The 14,505-nt window shown below is 29.4% G+C and overlaps 1 protein-coding gene across 3 annotated transcripts in view; it reads left to right on the top strand.

The window, feature by feature from the left end:
- Grip (Glutamate receptor interacting protein) overlaps window positions 1-14,505 on the top strand; it is a 91,433-nt gene that overhangs the window by 46,523 nt on the left and 30,405 nt on the right. For all 3 annotated transcript variants that reach the window (XM_075379626.1, XM_075379628.1, XM_075379627.1), the window contains exons 11-12: window positions 7,058-7,183; window positions 10,469-10,624. In XM_075379626.1, the coding sequence (XP_075235741.1) occupies window positions 7,058-7,183; window positions 10,469-10,624 (282 nt within the window). The remainder of the gene's footprint in view (window positions 1-7,057; window positions 7,184-10,468; window positions 10,625-14,505) is intronic.

The raw sequence follows: 14,505 nt of genomic DNA on the forward strand, positions 1-14,505 counted from the left end.
GAGAAGTAAGAGACATAGATGCCAACTCATGTGAAGACCAGGAAATGTGGGGGGATGCAAAGTCCAAAAATCAGCTGATTTTAGATCCCCACCACCAAAAATAATAACACTACTCAATAAAAATAAAAAAAAAAATTGTGTATCTGGAATCGTACATGTTGATTTTTAACAATTTTGGGGTGCTGAAGTTTTGCCGGCCTCTGTGGCGAGAGTGGTAGCATGTCGGTCTTTCATCCAGAGGTCCTAGGTTTGAATCCCGGTCAGGAATGGCATTTTCACACACTACAAATTATTCATCTCATCCTCTGAAGCAATACCTAACGGTGGTCCCAGAGGTTAAAAAAAAAATTAAAAAGAATGCTGAATTCAAAACTGTTATGTATAATAAATCACACTTTTAGTTATGTACGATTTATTTACCAATAAATACATGATCACTTTGAAATCGGTATTTAAAAAAAGATTATTTTTTATGTATATTTATTTACACTAGTCAATAGGGATTTTTTTTGCTAAAAAACTGGTAGACTTGTTTATATGCAACTGGACAAAAAGGTGGTGAAATCAGTTTTTCAATTTTGTAGGCCAAGGTAAACAAGGTGAAAAAGTTCTAAATAGAAGTTGTGGACATTTGTAATACCTGTAGTTAACATTAAAACACTGTGTGACAAAAATGTGATTTATAGTTACTGCAAGAAAGCTGAAAACCCATTAAAAATGACCTTTTTTTGCAAAGCAAAATATTTGCAAATATTTATTGCAAAAATATTGTTTTTATTGTTTTAAAAGTTAGCTCTTGGAATTCAAAATGGTTATATCAGGTTATTGGGTTATTTTTCCAACTATTATTAATATCAATATTTCCTGCTATTTTGAGTTATTTCCAGGTGAAAAACTTGCAAATATTTGGAAGGTGAGAAATTAAAAAAGTACCTAAAAACTGAATTAATACCTTCTCTCTTTTGCTGGTTTTTACAAACTTTTTTCTAACTCTGCATCTGTTCTCTTTAGGACTTCTTCCCATTTTTTAAAATTTACTTACAACAATTTTGGGTCAGAATAGAATGTATCGTGAAATTTTTGAACATGATCTTCATAAAAGTAATACATTGAAAGGCACCTGTGCTGCGATTGCATGTGTTTGTGTGTGTGTGTGTGTGTGTGTGTGTGTGTGTGTGTGTGTGTGTGTGTGTACACATGCATAAATATACATAGTAGTGGAGAGTTGCTGTTAAGGCATTACAATTAGATCCACATTAAATTAAATAAAATATTAAGTAAATTTAAAAAATTTCTGCATGTAAGGCTAGAGTGGTCAGGTGATGTGAGACTAGGTCTCTAGGTCTCGTGCGAGACTAGACCAATCATCACCTTAGACCATCATCAACTAATAACAAATGGTTTGCCCCTAGGGCGCATGTTCATATAATATCTCGACAAATATAAATCATTGCACACATATCATTCTACCTATTCACAAAAATTTGAATGTGTTGGTCATAACTATGATGCATACACACCAAAACAGATGAAAGGCCAAAATAAATCACAACATTGCTTTGCTTGGTAAAAAAAATACTACTGAGATACTTCACAATCATTTTGACATAATAGGGTGATTTCCCTAAAGAAAGAAAGTGATTTGATCAAATCCCTTAACTGTTTTAGTGAAGAGATGAAATAATATAATTAATTTTGTTTAAGGTTATAAAACTATCTTAACTTAAAAATAAACTTAAACTAAACTTTAAACAAAATTAATTATATTATTTCATCTCTTCACTGAAACAGTTAAGGGATTTGATCAAATCACCTAATTTCTTTGGGGAAATCACCCCACAGAGTTAATATATATTCCTGCTGAAAAGTTCTTTAGAGTTTCTGTAAATTTTGGAGCCTTTTGGATTTAAATACCTAAATAAGGTGGCGGCGAATTTGGCCGACACCCTGGCCGGCTGAAACCCACGCTACGCCATTGGTATTATCTGATACAAGTAATCTGAACAAAATATGTAACTAAATATGCAAACAATTTCAAAAAATTGAAAAAAACTACTTTGAAAAAGTGTATATTTTTTATAAAATTATTTTTTATTTTTATTTATTTTATAAAATTAAGAAGTTTTAAAATCTTTTAAATTTGAAAATTTTGAAAGTTTGGGATAACGGATACGGTAATTTTCCCTATTCTATTCTCCAATTTTATCAGACGTACCAACGTCTGATGAAATTGAAGAATTTTCAATACATTCGTTATATGCTTTTTATAATCTTCCTCTCAGTTTCTTGTACGATATCAAAAGTGAAAATTACAAAGACGATCCTGTGACATTTCAGGATTATCTTTGTAAATTTGTCCGGTCTAGATATAACTTTCGTCTGTTCTCCGTCAAAAAAGATTAAAGGAGAAAGAGTTTCTCCACATGTTTCTAACCTAATAATGACATATAATTATATATATATAAAATCAGTCCTATGAACAAAATAAAAAATTATCTTTCAAATATGAAAGCGTATGAAATCAGTCAAATACTAATGTGCAATGCGTATGAAATAAATTCAAATAATGATGGAAATTAGATTTAAACTTTAAATGTTGTTGCATGACAACATTTTTAAATAATAAAAAAGTAAATACAAAGAAAAAACATAATACATACAACCCCTTTCTTTAAGAAATGCCAACATAATTATAACTTTCGGCTGTTCTCTTCGTAGAAAAAGATTAAAAGAGAAAGTTTCTCCACATGTTTTTAACCTAATAATGACATATATAATAATATATATATAATCAGTCCTATGAACTCAATAAAAAATTATCTTTCAAATATGAAAGCGTATGAAATCAGTCAAATATTGATGTGCAGTGCGTATGATATAAATTCAAATAATGATGAAAATTAGGTTTTAACTTTAAATGTTGCAGGCAACATTTTTAAACAATAAAAAAGTAAATAAAAAGAAAAAACATAATACATACAACCCGTTTTTTTTAAGAAATGCCATCATAATTTTAATTTCATAACAATTTTGGACTTAAGCGGCAGAATTTAAGTTTTTGTTTGAGAGTAGTATGAACGCGCCTCGGTTTAGGCTAGAATGACATCATTGTTGCATATAGCAGGCAACACCATACTGAATGGCCTGAGTTCGCGATATGGCGTCGGTAGATTATTGTCACAGCATATACGATTTGATTGATTACAATGTTATTGCTTTTTTTAATTTGTAGAAATAATATTTTTTACAACTGGGGATTTGTCGCGTGTTCGCTATTCGACAAGTACATTGAGAGACTAACGAACTAAAACTTTTTACAAATGCAGTTTATTACCCTAAAGACATATAAACAAAAAAATAAAATTACAATAATAAATAGATACAGCATAGAATAATAATTCAAACAATAAGAAGTGAAGTGAACAAAAAATAGTAATAACTGAAAAATTGAAAAACTTACTTTATTCGGAATGAATCAATAATTATTAATAGTAATTTCTAAAAGTTGTAGCCTATTTCAAAGTGATATTTTGATATTACAAAATATCGCTTCAGTACTAATAAACAAAATGAATACGTCTACCTAATCGCTATACGTATTTGTATCATGTTTGTAAGAGACTTGTTGAAACCTGAAATGAAAATAGGTTAAATGTCAACATTTAATTCTCATCGGTAATCTTACTTTTATTTCTGTCAAGTCTACTACCAGCGTTATTAAATCCTATAGTCTTATCAACATGTCATGTAGCGAAAGTAAAACGCAGTTTTCCCCTTTCATCTTCTGGAAAAGTATCCGTTGAAAATAGTTTCGTTAATTCGCTGAAGGGCGATATAATTGTATAAAGATCAAACGCAGCCTACTTGTGATACTGAAGATTCCCGGTGCTTCAAAGGCGTGTTCTTAGTGTACAAAGAATACTTAAGAACACCTGAAAATGATAAATCATCAGATGGAACTAGAAAATATGGAGTTAAAAAAACTTCATTAAGAATCTGGCGAAAAAAATAATTCCGAAAGCGTTCTAACGCGAAACGAAAGCATTTCGGTCAATATGTCGGACTTCTTAGTATTGCCATAAAAATGTTTTGATAGAATTTTTTTTTGTATCGCGTTTATTTTTACTAGTATTTTTTTCATATATGCAACAAATAAAACATTTTCTCTTTTAACCCATTACTTCCAAAAAAATAATGCAAAAATATTAACTAAAGTAATAAAAGATAAAAATATAAATTCAAATTTTGCGCGTGCATGTAAATGTTCACATACGTGTTTATACACAGTGGCGGCTCGCGTATAGGCACTGTGAAACTGCAGCAACCCCCTATTACTACTTGATATTATCGATAATATTTGACATAATGAGCCCTTTTTTCTTTAATTCTTTCTTTATACTTGTACAATATATAATCCTTAAGCTTAATGTGAGTAGCCATTCCCCAGTATATGAAAATCATACAAAAATCTTTGTGTGGAACGGTGCGCTTCACAGTCCAGCGGTGTGGTGTATGGCTGTTGTGTGCGTGCGCACATAGGAAGCACGCGGGGCTGAGAGGGAGAGAGAGAGAGAGAGAGAGAGAACTGTCGCTCCCGCAGTGCCGACTCTGGCGTGCTGGTGGAAGTTAGTTTTTGTTTAATGTTCCTTGTTCACTCCCTTTTCTAGTTTAGTTGAAGAAATATGAAAGTGGTTTAGTTATTTTCAATAATGATCAGAAGATGGTGGAAAGCGAGGGCTTTTTGATCGCAAAATCTGTCCAAAACACGCTTTATTTGGTTAAGCACAATGTGCTTAAAAACCGTGTACCATATTCTTAAACGTGATAGTGTAGAATTGCATTATAATTCTGCATCCAATATTCTATTTGACTCATTTTTGAACCTTTTATTTCCAATATTCTGAATTGTTTTTTCAAAACTTTAAAAAATTTTTTAATTTCCATCAGTGCTTCACATAACCGAATTGCTTCCTAAGTGATTCACACTGAGATGAAAGATACTTCAGTGATCGAGTTTTCGTTTCAAAGGATAACAACAAAAATTTTTTCATGTTACTCAGCTTAATACATTATAATAAGAACAATATGATCTCTTTGTAATGTTGGGTACAATCAAAATAAAATTTATAAGCTTTTTTTATCAATTCAGAAATAGTCTTTGAGATTTAAGTGTAAATTTGCCACAGACTACAAAAATTGTATGGTTGATTTGAACATTCACAAACTTTTGCAGAAGTCATGTTGTAGCTAATAAAATCGAGAAAAATCACTTTTGTATTATAAAGAATCAATGAAAATATAGCAAAACACTAATAACTCAGTGAAACACAACACACAGTATAGACAAATGAAGCTAGACTGAACAAAATCTTAAGGTCTGTAGTAGGCAACAATGGATGTGTGTATAATATCATCATACTGGCATGTTTGTACGTGTCTACTTCTCATGATAGTGTATAGTGTATATATATTTATTTTTTCTTATTAAACATGAACACATATTTGTTTAAAAGTAAAAATACAAATAATATTCTTAATTGTAACCAGTAGTTGATCTTTTTTTTTTTTTTTTGTCTTTGACTGGTTTGATGCAGCTCTCCAAGATTCCCTATCTAGTGCTAGTCGTTTCATTTCAGTATACCCTCTACATCCTACATCCCTAACAATTTGTTTTACATACGTGGCCTGCCTACACAATTTTTCCCTTCTACCTGTCCTTCCAATATTAAAGCGACTATTCCAGGATACCTTAGTATGTGGCCTATAAGTCTGTCTCTTCTTTTAACTATATTTTTCCAAATGCTTCTTTCTTCATCTATTTGCCGCAATACCTCTTCATTTGTCACTTTATCCACCCGTATGATTTTTAACATTCTCCTATAGCACCACATTTCAAAAGCTTCTAATCTTTTCTTCTCAGATACTCCGATCGTCCAAGTTTCACTTCCATATAAAGCGACACTCCAAACATACACTTTCAAAAATCTTTTCCTGACATTTAAATTAATTTTTGATGTAAACAAATTATATTTCTTACTGAAGGCTCGTTTAGCTTGTGCTATTCGGCATTTTATATCGCTCCTGCTTCGTCCATCTTTAGTAATTCTACTTCCCAAATAACAAAATTCTTCTACCTCCATAATCTTTTCTCCTCCTATTTTCACATTCAGTGGTCCATCTTTGTTATTTCTACTACATTTCATTACTTTTGTTTTGTTCTTGTTTATTTTCATGCGATAGTTCTTGATAGTAGTTGATCAAAATGTGTGTATTATAAAAAAAACTTTTACAAATTTACTATTCATGTAAAAGCTTTACACGGTAACACAATTTCAATTGCGTGTTTGAAATCAGCACCCAAATTACAATGAGAAAAGTTGTAAACATGTTAGATACAATTTTTTTTTAATTTGTAATGAGATAAAACATAGACATGTACACATCTCCACACAAAATCTTATAACTTCAAAGATTATGTATTCTAGGAACTAAAAGTTAATTCCATTTATTTTTATCTCTATTAAATAAATACTTTATACATTTCCAAACATAAAAGCCACACATGCAGTTATATATATACATTTGAAACTGACAGCTCAATTTTAAATATGATAACATTTTACACACAAATGTAAATGAAAAATGTCTACTGTTATAATTTGTCTTTATCAAAGTTAATTAACACTCAATCATAATGCATAAAAACTAATTTTTGGCATCAAGTCTAAAATTATTTTGAAAATAAAATAAATACCATTTATATTATTGATAAATATAATATTACAAAGCCAAAATTTTGAATAACTTTAAAAACTAATGTAAATTATATATATAATATAAATATAAATCAATGACATAAAACTTCATTTTTTTATAAAAGTATGTTTTATATTATAATTTTTTTGGTTTTTAACTTATTTAGTAATGAAACAACAGAGAAACTAAGTAGTATTTGCAAAAACTGTATAATTATACTTATCATTAATAGTATAAAGCTATAGAAACATTATTCATTTATGCTTTTTCTTTTATTTATTTAATTATTCTTTTTTTATAGAAATACAAACAGAATCAAATGTAGTTTATACAGTTGAATTGGCAAGAAATGGTGGCCCATTAGGAATCACAATTGCTGGATCAGAGGATTGTTGCGAACCCATTGTAATATCTGCTCTTACACCAGGTATTATTATAAATAATTATATTATCTTGATGGACAGAATCCTTATTTTTTAATTAATATATACTTATCTACTTGTTTCATAAATATAATATGAGTAGATTAGTGCACATATATTGTTTCACAACAGAAAGAGGTATATTTATTTCTTGTTATATAATAGGTATTCAAGTTTTCTTATCGTAATGATCATGTAAAATACTTGAAAGCCAAGCACTTATTAACAATTGTTTCTTTGAGAACGATGATGTTCACTATACAGCAGTCCTTAGGTTGACATTGTTCCTTGTAGGGTTATTTATCATCCACATATTAGTGGGTTTGGAATGCTAATGCATAAAAATATATTCAGCTCATTGAAAAAATTAACAAAAAATAATTTCATTAATTGCCTGATATTGGATATTTGTTATTATTGAGATGCTATTTTGTATTCAGGAGTTTCTTGTGTTTTGTATCAGGTTATCTGCAATGTTTCACTTTTTGGCATCTAACATATACTTGATACTGACACTTTATTGTCAAGATCAGCACTAAAATGTTAATTAAAAATAAAAGATTTTTTATTTTATTTTTTTGACAAACTTACTCTTGAATCCAAAAATAACTTTTTCCTGATAATTTAGTAAAATCTTTGAAATGAAGAAGTATGTGCTTTAATTAGATTATTTTAAGATGTACACAGTTTTTGTCATCATTGATTTAATATTGGTGTAGAATGATGTTGCCCTGTTTGATTAAAAAGCTTTTTGAAGGCATGCCCATATTTTAAATTAAAGTGAAAAAATGTTTAAATAAACTTAAAAAAAGAAATTAAATAATAAATCAGCTTATCTTTATTTGAAAAATAAAGATATATGCTTGTTGGTACTAATACATAATATGTGTGTATTAAATCTAAAATAGTAGTTATTTACAAAAAACTTGAAAAGATGTTGCAAATTGAAATGATTAAACGCAAATTAATAAAATCTGAAACTGAGATAATAATATTTGAAACATTGAATACTTACATATGAACAAAAGGCAGCAGTATATTCCAGAATTACTTGAAACATATTGTAATCATCCATTTTCTTTTTTCTCAACCATAAGAATTTGCATAAGCAGCTGTTTAGAAATTCGCTTACTATGCCTGATTTATAACACATTTTACGTTTGACCCCCATTGTTCTATTTTCTGAATATGCGCTCCTTTAAGTGGACAGTGAAATTCTGTGATTGTTCACAGTATTGAACACGTAATTCTTATTCAGATTACATGTACAAACACATATTTGTTACATGTAACAAATGATACCCCACTGATAACAAATTATTATTGAATTCAGTACAATGTGCCCTACTGTAATCAGCATTAACAATATCTGCTGAACAATTATCTACCACAAACATGAAACATTCCCCTTTTTTATAACACAACCCCCCTCCCACAATTGTCCATTGTTCCTGAAGGACTCTGCCAACATGAAAAGAGACTCATCAATCTCTACTGTAAGAGCTGAGCCACCAATTAGATAAATTGATTTTAAAAGCTTTTTGGTGAACACTTCCCATAGGTAATATCTCCAGTCGGCAGCTGTGTTATGATTGATATTTAATTTGCCTTCACAGAAGGTCTTAGTCATCATTTCATAGCTCTATGAATAATTAAATAATAAAATTTTATCAAGGCTTAGTTTAGTGTCTATGGAGTACATGACCTGCAACCATGTAATGAACAGCATTTATATATTGACTCGACACTGCCTTTTCTTGTGCCACCATTTTTGGTCATTTGAAAAATGTTGCACCATATTATGCTGTTGATTAAACAGTTTTTGTTCCGGTAAAATAAATGAACTCAACTATTTTTTCTCTTGATAAAACAAAGAAATTCACAGGAAGATCCATAATGATGTCAAATTGTAATTACTACAGTGGGTCGCAATAACTACAATACTCTTGAATAACTACGATGTACTGATGTAATTTTAAAAATAAATATCAAACAATCTAAATAACAGTACCTGCTGTTCGATAATGTAATCAGATAAATATAAACATTCTTGTTAAACTCTTAACGAATTAATCATAATCGCACCAACCTCCTGATGGGAACTATCTTAAACATAAACAGATAGGAATGAACATCAACTTCAGTTGTACATTTTGTTAATACAGACTTCTTGTATACATGCAACAATAAATGTAATATAAATCATGGGTAATGATATTAGACTGATTGGGGAAAGGATAATAGATAATGATCTATAACTTTTCATTCAAATTTAAAATAATTTATAGAAAACAATATTTACTATTCAAAAAGGTAATAGAAAATTAAGATTAATTATATAGACAATTATTTACAAAATTCTTTTTAGAAGTTCCATGTTATTTAAAACAAAAAAAAACTATAATCAATTACATCACTGGCATATATACTACATCCATTCAAAGTATTTTCAAGCAAAAATTATTTACAGAAAAAAGTGATACGTATTCCTACATTCCAAGGAACCTTAGCTCATACTTAATAAATTTTTTATACTGTTTATCTACATTTCTTCTTCTTAATTTTACCAAGTTGCAGTTAACACAACCTTATTATTAAAAAAGCTGACAACACCGTAGTAGGACCCATCATGCAGCTTTTTTTTATGCACAGCTTACACACACATACACACACAACTAGTGCTCCTTGTGGTGACAGGAGGTACCATTGATGCAGTATACCCACTTAGCCATTATTTTAGAGCTTTTTTTGGGGTGGGGGGTGCGATTTTTCAAAACGTTTTTTGCAAATCTTATTTTTTAATTAACAAATGTACTAAAAAAAAAAATAAAACCTTAATTAGTTGAAATCTTGAGATACTGAGGGTGACCTTGCTCTACAGCCTCACCCCCTTGACCTTTTAAGTTGAAAATTTAATGGCATCAATGCCCCATATACAGAAGTAATCTGACCAAGTTTGGTCCAAATCAGTCTTCTAGTTCTGGAGATATAAGGTGATTTAGAGTGCGACACTGAACACACACTTACAAACAAATATCCAGAAAATTTCCATCCAGTCTTTAGTAAAATTTATCTTCTTAAAATCAGTGCCAAATTAAATCGTTGGTTACTGTTTTTAATTTGGTCTAACTTCAATGTATTTGAATTTCTAAAAAATTGGAAGACATTATTTTTCAGTGCATTTTTTTAAAAGCTGTACTCATTTTTATTTATTTTTGTAGTGTTATTTTAATGGTTTGTATTAATGAATGTTTAATTTATTATCTGATAAAATTATTATTTTTCTTTAGGAGGATTGGCTGAAAAATCAAGAGCCTTACAAACTGGAGATCAGTTGTTAGCAATTGATGGACATACAGTAGACAAACAACCTTTATCAAGAGCAATTACACTATTGCAACAGTCAGGAGAAAATGTTATACTTAAAGTTTCACGCTCATCACATAGTAACTATATTTTCATTTTTATTATATATGAATTTCTGTTAATTATTATCATTTACTACAATAACTATGTGTTATTATATAAATAGAAAGTGGTTATAATTTTATTATATAAGTATTGATCAATTAATCAAACAGAAATCAATTAATCCCAGAATACTTTGATGGATTTTGTGAGGTTGATAGCTTGAAACCCAACCTAAAGTTTCTAATAATAGTTTTAATCAACTTCATTGGCAGAGTGGTATCATCTCAGCCTTTTATCCAAAATGATATGCATTTGAATCTTGGTAAGGTTTGGCATTTTTTATACAATATAAAATTTCTGTTGCCGCAAATAGGCTTATATGTTATGTGATGAATTAATTAATTATCAGATGATATTAAAGGAATTCCTTTACTCTTTTATTATTAAAAATTTACTAAACAAACAATGGTAAAATAAATTTATGAATATTTTTCCTTTATAGCAGAAACCATAAATTAATCATTTTAGTATTAATTTTGTTTACATATTGCAGAAGCTTGCTAGGAAAAAATAAGTAATAACTAAAAAAAAATTGAAATGATAAATCTTATTTTTCAAAAGAAAAATAGTGACTATTAGAATTTAATTTATTATAACTTAAATTATCATAAATTAAAAAAAATAATAATTTTCCTTAGTTATTTTAATTGGAGAATTAAAAGTAGTCACACTAAATCTTGCTGTACATTAGTGTATTTATTAATCAAATTTTTGGTCATTTTCTGAACATTGCTGATAGAGAATTAACCACCAAAAATCATATACAAACTATTTGTATTTATAGCATTAATGTGAGTTTTATGCAATAAAACTCACATGTGCTTTTTCAAGTACTTTTGGTCATTCGACCATCATCATCAGAAATTCTACTTCAATTTAAAAGAATTAAAATCAAAATCAATATAATTAGATTAATAAGTTAAAAAAAATATTAAAATCATATAAACAGTTGCCATAATATAAAAGTAAGTTGATCCGTTATGTAGGAAAGTTGCAGTTGTTATAAGTCACTTGTTGGTAAGATTGAATTTTGATTTATTTTATTCATACATAAATGATCTTATATACCAACAGTGTCATAATTGAAAAATTAAAAATATGACTATTATTGAAAAGTGTCAACAGAGAGTCTTTAAACAAAACTGAACCATAATTATAAATTAAGAGTATTTGACAGAAAATGAGGGATTTAAACTATCATCTAGTTTTACTAAATAGAATTATTTTTTTTTTTTTAATTTTTAAAGTGTTTATTTTTTCACCCTTTATACAATTATTACCATATATTTTAACTGCTTGGCCAATGAATCGTACATCGTAATGAATTGTAGTTGCATAAATAATGAACAAAATATATATAGCTTAGACTATAATTTATTTAAATTGAAAATCATGTTGTTTTAATATTACGGTCTGCATACCGTATTCTTACTAGTAAAGATTTGATGCATTGTTTAAAACTTTAGATGGGTTAATGTTTAGAATCCTAATAAAAGAAGAGACATGTTACTTGTTTTATGAATCATTCAGGACTAAAGAAATAAAAAGCAATACTTTCATTAATAATCAGATAAACAATAATAAGAAATTACTGGGTCATCAGACTCTTTACAAAATAAAGAAGACATTTTTGCTTGCTTTCATGTCTGGAACACCCCGGAGCATTTCTGAACATGCTTAGGTGTTTTGACTGAGAACACCTAAGGGGTGTTTAAATAAGAAAAAATGCCATCAGAAAAAGTATCTTAGTTTCCTAAGGGGCATTAGATTATGGAAATAATTTAGATACCCTTTCAGTAAAATTTTCTACCCATGAGGTCCATATCACCCTGCCTTATAACTATGACTAAGAATAAATGGCATCAGTCCTCTTTATATAGAAATCATCATGCCAAATTTCATCCAAATTGCTCCATCCGGTTTGGGGCTATCAAGACAAAGAAGGCTAACATATGTACATTTTTTGTTCTGGAATTTTTCAATGCTACAATTGTGCTTTTGGGTTAGAAGGGGTCGTACAATGTTAATGTCAAGATCTTCAAAATCTTTGACATACAAAATTTGACCCAATTAGCATACTTTCCATTGCATAGCTACATAGCCAAGAAATCCAAGACTGACTGATAAGTTTTGTGAGAATGTTCTTCTCAACACAGGTTGAGAGAAATTATTTAAAATAACTTACTTAAATGTACATCATCTCGGGCAGTAAATAAAGCAAAAGGAAAACAAACTCTGGTAGGTAATAATATTATTGAATTTATCACTTTATAATAAAGAGTGTTCAAAAAGTGATGCAACCTTATGGAAGAATGTTTCCTTCTTTTGTTGCATGTTTAATTGAAGGAAAATGGGTAACACAATGTATCGGAGAATATTTATTTTCTCCCAATGCATTAGAAGTGCCACTTATGTCAAAATCCAGAATGCCTTCACAGCGAAGTATCGTATGGATATGCACCAAACAAGTCGTCCGTCAAGCAACTGTACAAGTTCCAAGAGACAGGGTTGCAGATTCAGCCAAAAGTGGTCGACCAAATGCACTAACACCAGAAAAGTTGATCAACGTGCAAGCTGCATAGTCCCAAGAAGTCTGTGTGACGCTTACATATAATACAGCCAGTCTGATCTCTCCATAGTAGTGCCCACACAGCATCACAAAAGTGTTTAAAGATGCATCCTTATTTAATTTGTATTGTTCACAAGTTGTTACCTGCTGTTTGGAAAATATGTAGCTTTTTGTCAGCAGTTCATGTCATCTGTAATGCCAGATGGGGAAGATCTCAATGACTGATTTCGGTCTGATGAAGCACAGTAGCACTTTGATGGATACGGAAATGCACAGAATTCACACATTTGGTATAAAGTGGGTTTTTGGTGTGCAGTGTCATGTAGGATTCATGACATTCTTTCATGGTACAATGATCACTACATACAGATGGTGCAACAATTTGTAAACACTATACCTATATCTGCAGACCGACTAGCGCACACTTGAAGGGGTTGTGGCCCCTTAGGCTCCTGATTTATCCTCCACTGACTTTTTCTTGTGATGATACCTTAAAGATGCCGCTTATAAAACTCATCCTCACACCGTTGCCAAATCGCAGAGCAAAGTCGAACGAAGTGTCACTGCAATTCCTGAACAGACATTACAACATGTGTTTAAGAGCATGTAAAGTCGTATTCAGTTATGTGAATCATATAATGGAGACCAGTTTTAACTGCTATTGTAACTTACTCATTTTCCCAAAGTCACATCACTTTTTGAATACTCTTATATTATTTTACCAAACTGATATTTTGATATATGGTACTGCCATTGAAATTTAAAAAAAAGTTTATTGTCCTTTTTTACAATTTTATTCATAGATATATTTTATTTAGCCATAATAAATCAAGAAACGGGGAAAAAATTATGTATAAACTCATCAGAAATACAAGAATAAATGAAAACTTTATTAACTTGCATGATATTTGGTTTTTTCAATTGATTTTATTTTTTATTTATGAAAATTTTAATTCATTTTTGATTTTTATATTGTTATTTGAATTTAATTAATTACATCATAATAATGTTAAGTGTTAAAAAAACACAAATGTAAATAAATTAAAATCATAATAATGACAATAAGCATAAAAAATTAAATTAGTAGTAATAATAATAATAATAATGAAGATAAACAACGTTTTTTTAAAATAATCTTAGATATATATATATATATATATATTTTTTTTTTTTTTTTTTTAATTCATAATAATGTATTAAAATTATAACTTAAAAGCATGCTACTGCCTGAAAAGTTGACTAGTTGCTCTATACAATGCTTGCTGTACAGTACTACAGACAGAATCA

This window comes from Lycorma delicatula, chromosome 12, assembly GCF_047948215.1.
Source record: "Lycorma delicatula isolate Av1 chromosome 12, ASM4794821v1, whole genome shotgun sequence".
NCBI classification, from domain to species: domain Eukaryota; kingdom Metazoa; phylum Arthropoda; class Insecta; order Hemiptera; family Fulgoridae; genus Lycorma; species Lycorma delicatula.